The sequence below is a fragment of the Larus michahellis genome, chromosome 7 (genome assembly GCF_964199755.1).
Source record: "Larus michahellis chromosome 7, bLarMic1.1, whole genome shotgun sequence".
NCBI lineage: Eukaryota > Metazoa > Chordata > Aves > Charadriiformes > Laridae > Larus > Larus michahellis.
The window spans coordinates 1,355,958-1,373,937 of NC_133902.1; the positions used below are offsets into that span (position 1 = coordinate 1,355,958).

The 17,980-nt window shown below is 48.8% G+C and overlaps 1 protein-coding gene across 8 annotated transcripts in view; it reads left to right on the plus strand.

Annotated features, from left to right (window-relative positions):
* The window catches only part of CAMKK1 (calcium/calmodulin dependent protein kinase kinase 1), a 102,350-nt gene extending 84,648 nt beyond the window's left edge, over positions 1 to 17,702 (plus strand). For 5 of the 8 annotated variants that reach the window (XM_074593493.1, XM_074593494.1, XM_074593492.1 and 2 more), the window contains 5 exons: positions 70 to 143; positions 4,550 to 4,637; positions 7,179 to 7,307; positions 8,377 to 8,480; positions 16,091 to 17,702. In XM_074593493.1, coding sequence (XP_074449594.1) covers positions 70 to 143; positions 4,550 to 4,637; positions 7,179 to 7,307; positions 8,377 to 8,480; positions 16,091 to 16,163 — 468 coding nt within the window. In that variant the 3' untranslated portion in view covers positions 16,164 to 17,702. Of the gene's footprint in view, positions 1 to 69; positions 144 to 4,549; positions 4,638 to 7,178; positions 7,308 to 8,376; positions 8,529 to 16,090 lie in introns of all 8 variants that reach the window. The other 3 variants (XM_074593497.1, XM_074593498.1, XM_074593499.1) reach the window with 1 other exon arrangement.
* Positions 17,703 to 17,980: the final 278 nt, after the last annotated feature.

A 17,980-nucleotide genomic window follows, 5' to 3' on the forward strand; every position in this document is an offset into this window, starting at 1 on the left:
TACATGAATGACAAACACCCAAGCGGTGCCAGGATCTGACAACTGGAAAATCTTTTGTTTGTTTTACAGTGCCCTTTTATAGATGAATATATTCTGGGTCTTCATAACAGGATCAAGAACAAGCCTGTAGAGTTCCCAGAAGAGTAAGTAAACTTTACTCAACTACTGTAAAATAAAGTTCAGTTTTCAGCGTTATTCACTGTGCAGCATAAATGCTGGTAGGTCACCACAGAGGGACAGACGAGGGCAGGTGAGGTCCTTCACATGTACAGAAGTTGTCCAAGCATTGCAGCTGCCTCTGCTGCTCCTGCGGTTGTGTTGTGCAGACAGGGGCTGAAGGAAACGCCTCCCGAAATCTTTGGAAGTGGAAGGGTTTCAGTATGGTTCTAGGGAGTTCTGCCCCAGCTGCTTGACCCTGGAGATGCTGGAAGCATGGTTTGGTTGTGGTTTTGTTTTTCTCTAGTGTGGTAGCCACCAGAATGATTCAACGTATTAGTTTTCCAAAGCCATGTGGTTTCTAGAGCTCAGGCTAAGTAAACACATGCCGCTTCCATGGGGAAGTGTCTGGTGAAAGGAGGCTTGTCCTGAGGTACACAACCACAGCTTGGTGCATCCCCACTTCTCTGCCTCCTTCAGAACGTTCCAAGAAAATACGGGTTTTTCTTGTGTGCTGGCAGACTGGGGCTACTTATGAAAAAAACAGAAACTAATTTCCCCGTTTGATATTGGGAGGTCGTCCTCCCGCTTTGGTCAGTGAAGGAAACCCGTGTTGGCCGCAGTCAGAGCTGTGTGGTGGAGACTGCTGGGCTGGGTTAGGTGGGATGGCCGGCTGCACGGTCACGGTGTGTCCTCTAGCCCACACCAGAGCACTCGGTGGTGTGGGGCGACAAGGCAAGGCCACTCACGTGCCACTTGAGCAGTGGGAAGTTCAGCGTTGAGGCACTGAGTGATGAGTGTTTGTGGTCTGATCAGATGAGGCTGGCAGGGGATGATTACACTCAATGCGTCCTCGGCCTCTGCCACCGAGCCGCCATGTCTTTCCCTTCGCGTATTGGCCACTCCTCAGCATTTCCTCTGTCTTCGGGCCTATAGTGACTTTTTGTTGGTGATTAATTAGTTTCTCCTGGTTGCTATCAGATGAAGTAGCTGAAGTTGGACTCTTTATCTTTCTTACAAACCCAGCACAGTAGTCAGGCAAAGAATTTCTAACCTTCTTGACCCAATTGCTCATTCTAATAAAAACATAGAGATAAAATGACTTGATTTAAAACGAGCATGAAGAAATTAAAACTCTAATGAAAGGCACATCTGGTATTAGAGAGGAAGGGAGGGATGTTGTCAGGCGGCCCGTGATTCGTGCATGTATCCACCATCTATTACATGAATTTCTTGAGATGCTCACTGAATTTTTAGACACCTACAGCGAAGGGCTGGGCCTGTGCCTTGGCCGCCCCAGGCTTCCTTCTGAGTCTGCAGAAGGCAGTGGGTACTCAGGCTGTCCTATTTTAGACATCTGCTTTAGATGGGATGACTCATGCCCCAGGCTCCACGGGCTGTATTAATTACCTCTCCATGGACTATGAAGCACAGCCACTGCAGATAGCTCAGATGGAGCCACCTCTGCCCACACCGAGGACTGTGTGGAGCTCACCTCCCAAGGACCTGCGGCCACAAGGTCAGGCCACTTGTTAGATGGCAAACACAGGCCCCAGTCGTGGGTGTAGAGCAATTCTGGCGAGCCAGCCCTGTGCCCTTGGTGAGGTTTTACAGCTAACCTGGCTTCAGGCAGTAAGAGCAGGAAGGCTGTGGTCATGCCACACTGCCATGTTCCCACTGGTTGCTCTGTGGTTGGGGCAGGACTTTGTCTTGACAGTGCTGCAGCCAAAAAAAAAAAAAAATTGTTTATGTTTCCTTGGCAGTCTTCTCTCCGCTTGCTTGGGTCCTGGCAAAATGCCCATCCTCTCTCAGCCATCATATATTTGGGTTAGCAGTCAGCTTACGAGTGACTGTTCCCATCTGTCTCTGCAGTAAGTTATTAACATTTAATGGGCTAACTGGGTTGTGCTAAGAACCCTTTCTTCATTCAGACACTTCCTTCAGTGATAATTGGGCTGCATGATTTATTTGGATTTCTCGGTGACCTGCTCTCCTGTCTAAAATAAGCTGCCCCCCTCGTTAGGCTATAGGAGGAGCAGAGTGTTACTGGGTGTCGATGGCTGTCTAAGCTACATCTATTTGTTAGATAAAGGCGGTTAGAGACGTACATAAAGCTGGAATTCACTGGACTGGATCCACCCTGACCTCCCACAGAATTAGCACCTCGCTACAGTTAGGAGTATTTTGGTTTCAATTTATTTCACCATGGCTACAAAAGACACATTCCTCTCTGCAGACAGTCCATGGAAACTCATTGCCTGTTTCCTGACAACCTTTAGGACAGAGATGGAGCTGACTGTTCCGGCGTCGTTGTCCCTTCCCTTCCCTTAGAGATGCTGGGGTAAATATTTATCGCTCTGGTGTTCTTACTCATGTCAATGAGTCCTTGGCTTGACACAAGGTAAATGGGGTTAGCTCACACCCTGATGATCCTGGCTTGACTAAAAAGCAAACTGGAGAAGTTTTTGTCCAAACATGTATTAAGAGAGACAGAAACTCTGCGTGGTCCCTCCTGGTGAAGAGCTGAAGTCCAGGACAATGTTCTCTGACCTGCAGGCACCCTGTAAAATGATCTATGGTGCTGGCAGCCCTCCCAGATGGGTGCTGAGCTCTGGGATGCTTGGCCTTTTCCCGAGAGCCGTTACAGGACTATCACTGTGAGAAATTCCAGATAGCACAGGCTTTTCAGATGAAAAATGCCATCGGGTACAATGTGCGCCATGGCAGAACAGAGAGAAGGACATGCAGAGACAGGGTGATGTGGTCGGTCACCTGGCTATAACCCACCTGAAATCTTATGATTCTGTTTACAGGACTTTTCCTTATGACGTTAATCTTATGTTGTATAGAAATCAGTCTGGTGCCCAGAAATTTTTGGTGATTATATATTGTATTTCTTGTGTTTTAAATGTGAAGCCATTGCCAGTTTGTCGCAGATCTGATGTTAAGTGTTTTAAAAACACCATCTCACCTGCATCTCAGTGTGGTCCTCCCGCAGGAGTCTGTTTATTCTGACCTGCTAAATGCCCTGTCGCTCCCCATAGCTGTTGCTCTGGGCCTGGAGCTCATCACAAGAGCAGCACAGTTCTCATTCCCACCTAAATTGTCACCTGCAGTGCAGCCTAGGAAGTGGGAAGTCTGAGGGACTCATCCTGCCCTTCCCCTTGTCCAGGCCATATTGCCCGTGTTCTACAGACCCTGGATGCAACTCTGGAAGTGTTCAGACTTTAAACCAAACCCACCTTCTGCCCCTTCCCACCGATCGAGCAGTGTTTCCTTGTGGTTGTTTGAGATCCCATAACCAAACTCTACATAAAGTATTCATAAATTATTAAATGGCAGCTCTGCTTTCATCAGACTAGTATCCCTCACCGTGATGTGGTCTTCAGTTAGGTTTATGATAGTTTATTCCCTCCTCTACTTGTCAGGGGTGCCGAGGATGTGGGCACAGCACCTGGTCCTCATGCGTGTTTTCAGTCTGAAATCCAGCCCTGCTGGGGAGTGACACTTTATGCTGCCAAGTCCCATCTCCGTGCAGAAACGCAGCTCCTCAATAGTCATTTGTGATACAGACTTTCAGCTGCCTAATGCTATTCTGTCACGCGCTGGCATTTTATTTCAGTATCGCTTTGATCATACAGACCAAGTGTGTTTTAAAGACGCTGCCTGCATCATTAGCAACAGAAGTCATCAAAGCCTTTGGAGTAGAGGGACAGACTGCAGGACCAAGGGCTTGGTGTGAATTCACCCTTGTGAATGGACCAAGGGTGGCTTCTGGGTTCAGGCAGATGCATTTCTCTCTTAGTCTTGTCTGTTCATTCCTTCCTTTTGTTACCCCAAGGCTGAGCTATACAGGTAGGAAATACCGAGTTACCAAACTGGCTGCCATCAGTGTTCATGGAAGCAATTGAACACAACCTGTAAGCTTAACTGGGAACTTGAATGTCAAATGGGGATGTTTCTCCCAGCGTCTGTTTGCTTATGGTGCAAGGTTCTGCATATCAAGTTGTGCCTTTCTTCTATCATAGAGCCCGGCTCCAGTTCTGCCCTCAATAACGTATTGTTGTCCCAAAAGCTGTCCTCTGAAATTCCCCTGTAATATGTTGTCTTTAAAAATGTCCTGAGATCCATTTGCCTGGTCCCTTCTGCTGCCTTTTGAGAGCATGTAGCTGTGTTAGCGGGCAGAACAGGATGGCCAAACCCCGTGGCAGTGACAGAGATGCCTGAGGAGGAGCCAAGCCAACTAGAGCTTCCTTTCACAAGCTAGGTTTGCAGAGAAAATACCTTCTCAGCAGAGCAGGCTGTCTACCAAGTAACCACGGTAAGGACTATGCGTGCCCAGAGCACTTACAATTCCCCTGTTAACCATATACTTGCTATTTTCTTTACTCAGAGCACAGATAAGTGAAGAGCTCAAGGAACTGATCCTACGCATGCTCGATAAAAATCCAGAAACAAGGATAACAGTCCCTGAAATTAAGGTAAATTGGACATTGATATTGTAGTCTTTTCTCTCAAATGATTTTGTTGGTCCTTTGGTATCTTCTAATGAGGCAGAGCTGCTCCTGGTGTTTGTTTTGGGAACTTTCTCTGGCACATCGCCTCGGAAAGGGAGAGTGCTCATTTTGCAGTGTGTAACAGCTCTGCCGCTGCTGCTTGCTTGGGGAATATTGACAAAAGCTTTCTTGTTTACTTATTTAAATTAAAATTACTCAAAAGCTGGCTGATCCTCGGCAAATCCCTGGGAGAACTGAGACATTGTCACGGGGACTGCTGGCTGCAGAGCCTGTGCTGTCAGCGTTGGACCTGCGTTACAGGGGCTGGAAGCGTGTTCTTCCTCTGGGGTGCGCGTGGCCAATGGCCTCAAGGCAGCTTATTAACACAGAGAACAACTGGGACCGGTAAAGTGTAACACTTCACAGGGTTTGGCTTCATTCTGGTTTTGCACGGGCTTTCTGTCCTCCTGTCACCCCTCACCAAGGCCTCGGACCTGCTGGAGGCTCTCAAGATTTCCACGGAGATCCGTCAGCACCCTGTGGGAGGCACAGGGTTTGTCTCAGGCCAACACCAGCACATTTGCCGCCAAAGCTTACAGTAGGAAGGTTGAACTTTGAGAAGAAACGTGATGTCACCTCACTGCATGCCCAGGAGGCCACAGCTGGTGATGGTGGAAAGAGCTTTGGAGCTGTATTAAGTGATTCCACTTGGCAGCTCCTGCAGGTACTTCATGTGGAAACCTGAGCCCTGTAAGAACCTCGGGGAGAAGAGCAAAACAGGGTGCTGGAACTTATCCCTGGCCGCGCACTGAAATGCTTGGTGTGCTTCAGGACTTGTGTTTGAAGGTGAAAGAGCATGTGTCTCTTGCACCATGCTGGGCTCAGCCCAGGGCCTTGAGAGGCAATAGAAAGAGGGCAGCTTTCTTCTGTTGTTCCCCCAAGTAAGACGATGGCCAAGCAGCTTCTTGGGAGAGGCAGCTGTGGAGTGACTGAAGGCACTGGCCAGAGGAATCCAACCCAGGAAGTACAGGAGAGCCTGACATGTGCAGCTGATGCAATCCAGACAAGGAGATGGCAGGCTCCCTCCGTATTTGTATTCGCAGATTAATCCCAAGGAGCTTCTTTGTTCTGATGCCACAGCTTCCATCAGAGCTCCAGCCTTGGCTCCTGGCATAGCAGGACGTTTCTAGGCTGTTCCAGGCCACCGCCGCCTCCTCCCTGGATTCCTTCCCTTTTTGTTTTCCCCTGTTTTCACGCTCCCCTCCTTCCTCTTTCACATTCCTTACTTGCAAGATAAAATACTGATGTGGCTGCAAACATTCTTCTGTTGGTGAGCTTCATGCTGCTTCTTGTATGTGATCATTTATAGTTGATAAATCTTTGATGTCAACATTGAAGATAAACATGGCAAAAGCTGCAAAGAGGGGGTAAAATTATATAAGGGGCTTAGGCTGGACAAATATCTTAACTGCTCTGACCAGCTGGGTTTGGAATTGCTGTTTGCCATCAAAATAAATCAAGCAAATCACTTTGTGTAAGGAACACTGAACATATGTCGAGGTAGTCCTCTCCCTAGCTGAAATGTTTGCAGTTTCCAGGTAGACTGTAGAGTTTAGTGCACCAGCTTCACTTAAGGCTGGACGTGGCGATCAGCCTTTGAAAAGAGTTACTGTAGGCACAAGCAATGATCTCTGGAAAACGCAACTGAAGTGCCGTAGAGCAGCGCATTGCTAAGCCCTTGGAAAACACTCTGGACACCTGCGTCCAGCTCATTGGAATGGTGGGAGGCAGTGAGCATCCATCCCAATTAAACCCCTCATCCTGGAGGGTGAGGCAGGCCTTTCTAGCACCACCGCTGGAGGATGCTCTCTCTGACAGGCAAGATGTCCAGCCCTGGGTGTGGGTAGCAGAGACCCTCACCCCATCCTGCCGTCAGCTCCGCTCCACAGCAGCAACAGGGAGGGATGGTGGGAAACTGCCTCCTCTTTCCTCTGTGTGGGTGTGGAGATGTTTACCTGGTGTCCAGGTGGCAGTGTGTGTTATTTCACTATTTATGTAGGCAGGAGGCCGTTCAAGTAGCACGAGGCCTCAATATTCAGGTCTGAGTATTAAGCACCGAAACCCTTGTTTGTGCAGATGTATAAGTGCTCTTGATTCTCCCAGGCAGCGAGCACGGGTAACCCTAGATTAAATGTGTACATATTAGAGAAAAAGATGAAAAGGCTGGATAACCCAGATTTTCAAAGCATTTCAAACTTGATTCAGAGGATGCTGGGTTCCTCCAAGATGCTGGTTGGTGGCAGTGGGTGTGACAGCACTGGGCATTAGGGGTTGCCATTTGGCCAGCCACCAGATTGCAGTGATTTCCAAGGGTTAAGATGCATTGGCTCGAAATGGAAAGTGGATCAGCCCTGACAGCTTACCCCCGTCATCAGTCCCGTGCCCCCATTTCCCCCTCACTGCTGATGTCGTAGCGCCCTGCTGTAGAAGGGAGAGCTACAGCTGTCGGTGTGCCTCCCCACGCAGGTGCATCCGTGGCTAACGAAGGGTGGCGAGGAGTCCCTGCCGCTGGAGGAAGAGCACTGTACTGTGGTGGAGGTGACAGAGGAGGAGGTGAAGAACTCAGTGAAGACGATTCCAAGTTTGCCAGCTGTGGTATGTATAAACCACAACCGCATCCTCTGCATGGGTCAAGAGCGTGGTGCTTTGCTGAAGCTTTCAGCTGGTGAAGGAGGCTTGGAGAGGGTACACGTGTGCTCCTGGCATGAGAAACTTGGCCTTTCAACCCAGTGTGAGCTCCCTGTGTCTCTGAGCACTGCAGCAGCCGGGCTCTGCAGGGCCGGGCTGTGTGAGCAGTCCTCTTCGTATCTGGCTGCTCCCATAAGAGCTGCAGGCTCGCACCCTCAGAGTGTCTGGTGTCAGACATCCCAGAACACCAGAAACATCCAAAGTGTGGTTTGTTTCAGTAATCTAGAGGTTGCAAGACACCTCGTTTGGATCCTCAGAATGTCCCAGTATTAGACACCACACTCTGGAGGTGACCTGGCCAGAGAAGTAGAGACATGTGCCAGTGGTGTCTGTAGCTGGCACTTGCCTGCCAGCCTTGGGGGACCATGAGCGGGTGTTCAGGGCACTCTCGGCAGTTTGTGTGTAGGCAGATGGAGGTCTGCTCTAGGCAGTAACTATGATGCAGATGCCTTTGGGGCTTCCTCGTGCTGGCGAGAGGGGTGCTGAGCACAGCAAGGAACCATTTTCAAAGCTCTTTGTGGTGTGATGTTAATATAGACGCTTGCCCCAACAGACAGCCAGGGGAGTGAAAACCATCCTTTCCCCTGACAGCAGGGCCGTTGCCTTTGCACCCGCAGGAGCTGGCGGCACTTTCTGCACAGTGCCTACCTGTGAGGGTGGCCCAGGAGAGCTCTGGTGCCCCTTTCTCACTGCCTTGGACCACCATAAGTGGCAGGCAGCGGTCAGCAGCTTCTGCTTCGCCTCTTGCTAACAGTGATGTGCATCCAGGGATCTGAGCTCACTGCCTGAGGGAATGGCATTGTCACTGCCTGGAAGTCAGATAGGCGTGCTGTGGGTTCCTTTAGTTCGTGCTCTAGCTGTAAGGCTGTTAAATGTCTGTTGAATTATTAAAGAAGCTGCTGTTAGACTCCTTTGAACTAGCTTCAAGGAGTCAGTCAGTCCTGCTGTTTCACTGGTCTGTTTTTCTTCCTCAAAGATCCTAGTGAAGGCCATGCTAAGAAAACGCTCCTTTGGAAATCCGTTCGAGGCTCAGACGAGGAGGGAGGAGAGGTCCATGTCTGCTCCGGGGAACTTGCTGATGTACGTATTTCCAGCCTTGCCTGGCTCTGCTGTGCGTGCAGAGTAAAGGTATGTGGGGAGGATGGAGGAAGCAGTTTGCAAATCTTTTCTGTAGCATTTAAGGACAGAACTCCCTCTTAAATCAAACACTGAAGATAAAATCTACCTCAGGTCCTCTAGGATTAAAATACAATGCATTAAAGCAGCCTAAAAACTCTTTTTGTAGATGCAGTTCTCTCTGTAAGAGGGGTTTGGCCTAAACACATGTAAGGTGCTGAACTTGGGGCTCGTCTTTAACCTGTTAGTTTATACTATGCTGTGATCAAAGACTCATTAGAGATTGGTGATCTAAAATAAGTTTAATTAGAGTGTAGTCTAGATAAGTATTGGAGGGTTTAATTCTTCTTTCCTTTGTATGGACAACAGAAAAGGTGCCAGATGAGCAGTTTTGCATGTTTTATAAACTCAAAATCAGATGATGTGGTTGGTTTGTGGTCTGGGGCCCAGGGCTGGGCAGAGACACGTGGGCAGACAGTGGAGAACGCTTTGACTTTGCTTTTTCGTTGAGTATTTTTTCACACTGCCAGTTATGAAATAGCAGAACACACTGCAACAGGATATTTCGGAGGCTGAATTTAAATGGCTATGTCAGGATTAAAACGGGAATAGATAAATTAATGACTATTGGATTCATCAACAACTTTTAAACACAACGGTCTGGATGTACAGAGGTGGGGGCAAGATTCCTCTGTCCTTCACTTGATTCTTACTCTTTCTGCCTCATTTTTGTTACTGATCCCTTTCAGAGTCAGGATTCTGGGCCATCACTCCGGTAGGTAACAGCTGAACAGTTAGCCTGACCTGGGACAGTTATTTTCATGTTCTTACCCCACAGGATCTTGTATGGCTATGGCTCACAACAATGCTGCGTTGTCCCAAAATGCTCGTTTTCCACCCCAAATCCCAGTAGCACGCCTAGCAGACTCCCATGAGGGGGTGCTAAGAGTCTCACTGCACATAGAGGAGCCTGTCTCACGGATGTGTGGGGATTTAAGGGCTCAGCTCAATTAAGGATGATGATGCTTTAGGGCCCAACTGTATCAGAGACTTCAGTAAAGGCTTAGCCTTTGAGTCGAGAACCAGATAATGTTAGACAGCAGTTCAACAGCTACACAGCCCACGACTGAGTGCTGCTGTAGGGACATGTCTGAAGAGCTCCTTTGCCAGCTTAGCGCAAGGGATTTGTCCTCCTTTGTTTCCCTTGGCTCATTGCCTTCCAAATTGGTTATTGCTAATTTGACACACGTCCGTGCCCATATCTTCGCTATCGTTCCTGGCCGCTGCATTGCATTGCTCTGAGATGGGAGAACTTTTACTAAATTTGAAGAAAAGTGTATTGTAAGCTTCCTGCTGTCCAGGACAGCTAATTCGGAGCAAGGCGAGATTTCTTGTTTTCAAGATCTGCCTGAATTGATATTTCAAGGTGGTGTGCTGTTCTAGAACCTTCAGCTTGTTGTCAAGAGGGACCTTGTTGCCTTCTGCCTTCATTTGAGATGCTTGAAAGCCCATGCCACTAACTAACCAACTGGTGGGAAAACTTCTTGACCCAGACGCTGTGGCTGGTTCCTGCCTGGAGCAAGGTGCTTTATTATCTCCTAGGAATAAGTCAAGTTCATTTTGAAGTTTCTGATTAGCCCCATTATCGATGTCTAATCTTTTTTAAAATCTCTGTAGGCCTTCAAGATGAGCTGTAAGGCTCCACTTTTATTTGTCTCCTTTCTCAAGTTGCTAGTCAAATTCTTCTCAGCTTATACAAAAACCCAGCATCTTTCCCCGTCTCTACTCACTTCAGTCCCATGTCTGCATTCAGGCCTCTCGAACACAACTAAAAGATTTTTGAAAACTCTGTATAACTTCCACTGTTGTGCTGCTGTGTCCAGTGCCCTTGGTTTACAAAAACGTGTTAGGCCAGGGATGGAGCTGCGGCCACGCTGGGCTGGCCTCTGAATAAGCACTTAGAAATGTCCAAAAAGAACATGAATGGTCTTTGAGTGTGCCAGTTCTCCACTGCACAAACCCCTGCACTTAATTTCTCAGTCTCATGCCATCAGTGCCAATTCTTGACAGTAACAGTTGACTTTTATCTTAAATTAATTCATGCACAACTGGAGCTTTGAGAACCCATCTCAAAACACTTCTCTTTAAAAGAAAGACATTGCCTAGGTCTCTTAATTAAACACTACAGCAGGTATGGGGTGGTTTTAAGGAGTCTGGGTTGTTATTTCAGACTGAAAAATGCTATACTGGTTGAATCTACTGAAACTTGCTTTAAATTTAAATAGATTTGTTGAATCTAATGCATTGATTTCAAGTGAGCCGGGCCTAAATGGGAATGTTCATTGCTCAGTGAGTTATCTCTTGATTACAGTGTTATTTCCACAGGCGCAAACAGAGCTAGGCGCTAAGCCCATCCAGTTCTTAATTCATAGCGGGTTGTTCTGTAGTAAAACCAGCCTTAATACACACATAAAATATAACATCAGTGCAAATATTATGAATAGTGCTGTGTTAGTTAAAATAAGTTTTGAGTGGGTCTGGATGACTATAAATTTCTAGGGCCTAGCAGGAACAGATAACATTGTTGTAGCAAAAGGCTCTGCAGAGTTCCTGCATGTCAGGCATCGCTTCCACCCCCGCAGCTGGACGGAGCACCCCAGAAATGGGACTTGCCAGAAAGGCAGTGCCCGCAGCCATCGCCGCGTTCTGGCCGCACTGCTGTGTGGTTGCCCACAAGGAACAGAGAGAAAAACGAGCCACTGGCCATGTTCCCAAGCTCTCCACCGCAGAGCTTCTCCTTCCCAGTGGAAGGAGTGTCTTTAGAGAGAGGGAATATTGCTCTTGTAATATTGCATCTCCTCCCAGTTATAGGTAGAAAATAACTTGTTGTGTTTCTACATAAGTGGAAAAAAAAAGGCAATTGGAAAACTCCAGTTTCACATTCAATTTGGCTAATTAGGCTGCGTGTGGAATTGCCAGAGCTCCGCTCACTGCTGCTTCACGCACCTTACATCTGTGCCCATACTGAGAATACATTTTGCAGGAAATCCTCTGATGCCTAATTGATGGTCCTTAAAATGGATCTGAAAAACAGGATGAGAAAGGAGCCAGTTTAACAGCTCACTCTTTGGGACTGGGAGAGGGGGAAAGTATAAATCATGTAGTGTGGTTTGTTTGTTTTTTTTTTTTTACTGTCTGCCTGCATTACCTGTACACAGTGTGCTGGGCTCTGTTCTTGGAAATGCTTCATGCAGAAGTCTTTGCGACAGCAGGAGGTCTTTCGTGTTTGCCGCAGCCTTTGTTCCTTTGGAGGACACCATTAAGACACCAGTGATTTGAAATAGTTCTTAAATTAGTACTGGGAGGAGAAAGGGCTTCTTTAGCACTCCTTAGACCAGGAAGATGCAAATCCTCTCCTGGGCATTAGTTATTGCTTTATTTAGTAACATTGAAAAGTTTAAAAGGCAGCTATTAAAATGGCAGGAGCATTCACCAGATAAAGGGAACTAAAATGAAGATTCCCCCATTTAGCAGTTCTTGTTTTGCAACGGTCTGCACACCTAGAAGCCGTGCGAGCACTGCTGGCTGTCACGTCACCCCGTGTCCGGGCAGCACCGGATCCTGCCTTTCATGCAGGAGCTCCCAGAAGATGCCGGGATTCACGGAGCCTTGCAGATCCTGCAGACCACGGCCAGGTTCGTGGCTGCAGACGCAACTGATCGTTTCTAATTTTTCCAGTTGCAGAGTAATTTTTAAATCTAGCTGTTTAGCGTTCCCAGATAAGTTCTGGGTTTGTTAGCAGAGTTTGCTACATTATTTCTGCCTGCTCCAGATTTCTCCTAATTGAGTCAGCACTGGTTTCACCGCGTTTTATTACTCTCATTTATTGCAACTACTACCTATCAAATTAATTGCTGTGTTTTGACAGACCCAATTTACTTTCCCATTATGGCTGCTATTACTATCGATGAGATGCGGTTGTCAGCTCCTGTATGGGGGATCAGCCTGTAGATAGGAAGCCTGCCCTGCTCCCAGCCTTCCCAAAAAGAGAGCGAAAGAGCCGTCACTGCCCTTAGGACCATACTGTCCATGTCAGCTAGGCACGAGCGAGGGAGAGGGAGGTGAAAAAGTGGCTGACCCAGGTCTCCAAGCAGAAACAGCTTCTCCCAAAGCAGCAGAGCCTCTAGGGGCTTTGTGCTGAGAAAGTCCCAGGGCCCAGTGCAGTAGGGCTGCTCAAAATCAGGCTGCAGGGATCCCCGTGGGGCAGCTGGGTTTACAGCATCATCTTTGACAAGCGAATGCCTGCGGACTGGGTTTTAATTTGCCGGGCGTTTACAATGAAGTTGCCCCCTTGGCCTCTGCCAAAAGCCACACCAGTTTTCACTGCAAAGAGAGAACTGTGTGTCTCGTGGGAAGAGCCGTGTCCCACGGTGCAGGTAGGTATCCTCACAGTCCGCCTAAGGACCCAGGCACTGGCTGGCGCAGGATTTTCCCCTGGCAAAGACCCACCCTCAGCTGGACCCTCCGTTGATGGCCCCGTGCTTGTGTGGCTCTGCCCGTGCTCGCACAGCTGCTGCACGCCCCATTGCTCGCGGTGGTGATGCCATGACCCTGATGGGACACACAACCCCCAGAGGTGCCAAGTGACATGGCCCAGGAAAGCCCAGCTGCACATCAGCAGGAGCGGGGGCTGGAGTGGGTTTGTACCAGTGCTACCAGTGCCCGGCGTCGTCTGCCCTTCCAGCTGCAAGTGAACGTGACTGCTGTTCCATCCTCCATTTCACTCTGCTTGTTAGGTACAGAAATACAAGCTCCTTCGCCTGCTGCCATCATCGTCATGATCACTTTCTTCCTTTGTCTCATTGTTTTGCTCTCAGGGACAGGCTCCTCTTAAACACATCTGTGTACTTGCATCCGTCTTTAAGGTAATTCAGTGTTTGTGTTTCCCCTGGGCGCTGTGTAAATGCGTGTCCTCTCCTCAGCCTGCGTGATTTGTGTGGTAGTGAGAGCATTTGGCTCCATCCTTCCTCCTGTAGGAGCAGTTTTGCTGTAGTAATTCTGTGTGTGTGACACTAATGTTTGTTTATACTTTTAAAATTATTATCTGTGGTTCTTTGGCATTTCAGCCTTTTTTGGGGGGAGGGAAAGGGTTGAAAAAAGCCAGTTGGGTTTTAGCAGGAACTGCTGCTTAGCCCTACGTTTGCAGAGGAAGAACAACAGAATTTGGGAAAGGCTGAGGCTGGGCTTTGGAATTTGGGCTCAGGTTTAATACTTAGTGGTTATGCAAAGGAAATAGAGCCAGAGCCTTCTCTGGTCCGGCTGCTCCACCGTTCCTCTGCGCCTCTGCCTCTGATGCCATGCTGGGAGGGCTCTGGGATGACCAAAATCATCTCCTCTGTGTGACCGACCACCCCAGTTCAGCCAGGACTTCATTAAAACTGTGGTTTGTCTGACCAGTTGCACAGACCCTTCTAGGAAACGGTCCAATTAATTCTGTTAAATTACAAAATAACATTCAATGCAAACCGTGACAAACTGCTTACAGACCTCTCGCTGTGAAGTCCCAGGAGCTCGTGCTTGGGCAGGACACAGCCTCCACCCCCGCCTGGGAGATCTGGTCTGGGGTGAGAGGCTGGGGAATAACCACACGCCTCTAAATCCCTTTGGGAGCAGCACCACGGCTCTGGAGACTCTGGCTGGCCTGGTTTACTGCTCCAAGACGAACGGATGAGCCAGAGCCCATGCTCCCAGTGAGGAAGGACTTGCAGAGATTCTCCAAAAACAGTCAGGAGAAGGCAGGCGGAGGAGGATGGGGACTGACGTGGTGCTGTCAGTGGCAGCTGGTGCCGCTGCCTGCTGCTACATTTTTCATAGAGAACTTCCTCGTGAGGAACGGCCCTTTGACTTTCAGGATGTATTTCAGGAGCAAGTGCACAGCCTGGACACGGCTGGTTTGCCTGTGTCCGCAGCAGAGGAAGGGGACGCCACCAGACTAGACAAGGGCAGGTTATTGGTATTAAATGGGGGCTCAGTGAAGGAATTAAGCACTTCCCAGGAGTGAGTGTGTGTATGTGCTGTCACTCAGCTCTTTGTAGGTTGTCCCGCTCCATCCCTGTCCCGTGCTGCCTGTGTGTCGGAGGGAAGTGCTGTGAGGTTTGCTCCTTGCTGGGCATGGAACACGGTGTAAATACTCAATGGCTGTGAGCTTCCTGCAGACGCCGCTGTTAACAGCGACATGGTCTCTTGGGTAACTGTGCAGGTCAGGCTTCGCTTGCCTGGGGTTTAAAAAACGTAGCAGAAACACAGTCTTATTTCTTCAAAAGAGTTATTTAATGGAGATTCACGTCCAGCCTCAGGCCTCGCAGCACGAGCCCTGGCTCCCGTGCAGAGTGCTGGTGCCTTGATCTCAGCTGCCGTACGTGTAACCCGGGTGTAGCTGATACCACCGTGCCCGGCTGGCAGGTCAGCCTGCGCTGCGTTGCACCTCTCCCGTTCGGAGAGGCAGAGGCTGCTCGGGGAGCATTGAGCGCAGCCAGGGCATGGAGCAGGCTCGGCGGGACACGCCAGGGAGCTGCGCTGTGCCGGGGAGAGGAGCCTCTGCTCCTGCATGGCGTGATAAATCATTTGGAGAGGGCGATGACAGGCACTGAAGATGGGGCTGTTCCTCAGCTTCCCCCCCCAAGGAAATGGTCCATGCTCCGGGTTCAAGGTCAGGTTTATTGAGGGCTTTGCTGAAGCAGAGAGAAAAGGGAACATGATTTTGATCTTTTCTGGTTTCTTTCAAAAATTGGCACAATCCTATGTGTACTTCCAGTGTCTTTCCCAACGCCCAAGCGCATGCTGGCTCCCTGCTGGCAGAGGTAGATGTCCTGTCCCATCCCACCACAGCAAAGCTCAAGCCTTCTACGTAGGGAGGCACTGAAAATTAAAAGTGGGGGAACAGGCTCGAAGTTATCGTGGTGTACGTACAGTGCAAGTAAATTACTTTGGCTGTGTTTTAGGGACTGCTGCTCTCCTGTGCTGAGTGATTTTTGGGGACCAAACTCACAGAAACTGAAATCAGACAGCTGCAGCGTAGGGAAAACTGGGTTCTGGTAGAAGCATTCAAATTTATGGCAGAGCTTTGGAGAAGCAGTTATGGTATCAAGCCGTCACTCTGATCTTTTAAAAAAAAAAAAAATCAGATTAAAGAAAAGCAAACCAGAACTCCCCAGATAGAAACCAGATAATTTGGAAACACTGCTGACGGTCTGCAAGACTTCCTCCAAGAACCAGATACCTCCTCGTGGTGCTGCAGCCGGGAGAAGGGCCCTGGGGAAGCGCAAAGCTCAGTCCTCGGGGCACGGGGACCAAGCAAGTGTACAGGCACAAGCTGCGCAGCACTGCAGCGCATCGGGCTGGGCTGCGGCTGAGCTGTGTATGTGGTACCAGCACAACAGGCTGGTTCTTTGCTATGCTCCCTTAATATTGATGTTGTTGTGACCTGTGCCGCCCATTGGAAAGAAACACCCCCTGCTTCATTTGTTGCATTGCTATGTGCCTATAATCTCTTTATTTCCTTGCCATTCCCGTAGAAAACAAGGGAGCAGAGAAGGAGGCAGGGACCCGGAGCTGCCCGACGTGTGTGAAGACGAAGCTACGTCCTGAAGCTGCCTGGCTGTCTCAGGCTGGTCGCTCACATGCCGCTGCTGTTGTACCCATCGTGGTGTTGTCTAGCACACATCTGCCCTCATCGCCAAGTCTGGGGCCCGCAAAGTGAAGGAAAAAAAAAAAAAAACAAACCCCAAACACCAGAACCCCAAAACAGACCAACCCAGAAAATGAGAAAGGAGGAACAGAGCAGCAATAAGAGAAGAGCGAGTCCTGGGGCAGCGCGGCTGGCAGGGGGCTGGCTCGGCCTCGTGGGCGGCTGCGTTCCTCGTGCGAGGTGTCCGTGCGCTCCTCCGTGTGTGCCTTGCTCTCCACTTGTGCTTCACGTGTGGGCTTTGTAGTTGGGTGTCTTGGCCGATGAATGTGGTTTTATTTGTAACGCAGCAAACCGAACGTTGTCTCATGGGTCGTTCGCCCCGGAGACCTTTTCCTTGCTTTTTTGCATTCTCTATTTCAAGCATCGGGGGCCGGGGGGGGCAGAATTTACATCAGAGCCAGGTCTTTTGTCAGAGGGGACCTGTTTTATTTAATGCACAGGTAAAGCACTTCTGTCTACCAGGACACATCCTGCTCCCATTGGAGTCGGCATCAAAATTTCTATGGAAATCGGTTAAATGAGGGTGAGACCTTCCTTTTGGCGTGAGCGCTGTCACTCTCTATGCCTGCCTTTCTTTTTCCCTTCTCTTCTTATCCCCCAGTTTCGCACAGCGTAAATCCTGCCAGCGTCGATGGCTTTAGTCAGGGCAGCGTTGTAAAATAGAACTACGCGATATTCTCTGTGAGGTGCGATGAGCCTTTGAACGTCGTGGAGATCTGGAGCGCTGGGATCTGGTGTTACATGGAAAGGCTTTAGTGCACCAAGTCTGCTCTTCCCGAAGCGCTGGGACTGCAGCCCGTCCCGTGCGCACGGACCTGCCTCTCAAAGGTGAAAAGAAGTGGCAGGTTTGGGGTTTATTTTATTTAAGTGTCATTTCCTTTCTCACTCATTTCTTAGTTCCTTTAAAACTACGTACCTGATGCTTTTAAACTTTAATTTCCTGATAAATGACCCAAACTGGGAGAACTCCTCAAGATGGAAGTTGTTGGTGGAGTGTTTCTAGACCAAGGAAAGCTACAGAACACAAATGAGATCAAAACTTGATCTGTTAGGTTTTTTTAAGGCTTTCATTTTTCATTTTATTTTAAGACTGTAATTCTTATGCATGTGCTGATGCTGCTATTTTATCCATAGATTGCTTCTAAACTCGGTATTAGAAGCTTCATCTCTGCCGTTTGACAACAGGTGAGGGATTGCACTTAAAAGGGCAAATGCAGCTATTTCAGTAGCTGTTGACTATATGGACTGTGTTTAATCAGGAATTTTACTCTTGCATTCAGAGAGTAAAGACCAGTGATATCAATCTGTCAAAATACGTGTCAATATTTTCTCTTGAGCTTTATGGGGTCTGAACACGCCCCTGGGAAGCCAATGGGATTGGATTCTTATTTTATAGTCCTTAAATAAAGGACACGATTAAATTTGGTTCCTACATAATCATCTTGCTGTCTTTTTTTAGGTTAATCTTGAGGGCTTGGGACTTTGTTCCCTAATTTGTAGTGCGAGGGGATATGTGTATGAGGATTGTTGGTAGCGACTGGTGTTCCCGTTCTGTTTGCTGCACTCTGGTTTGGTGGTTCCCAACGTTTTCCTTGACTGGGCTTTGCTGCCCGTGCCTTCTGCTCCCCATCTCCAGTCTGCCGCTTCCCATGTTGGTCTTCAGCCACCTTGGTGTGACGCCCAGAAGCAGTTGCCAGCTTGGGCTCTGCCCCGTATC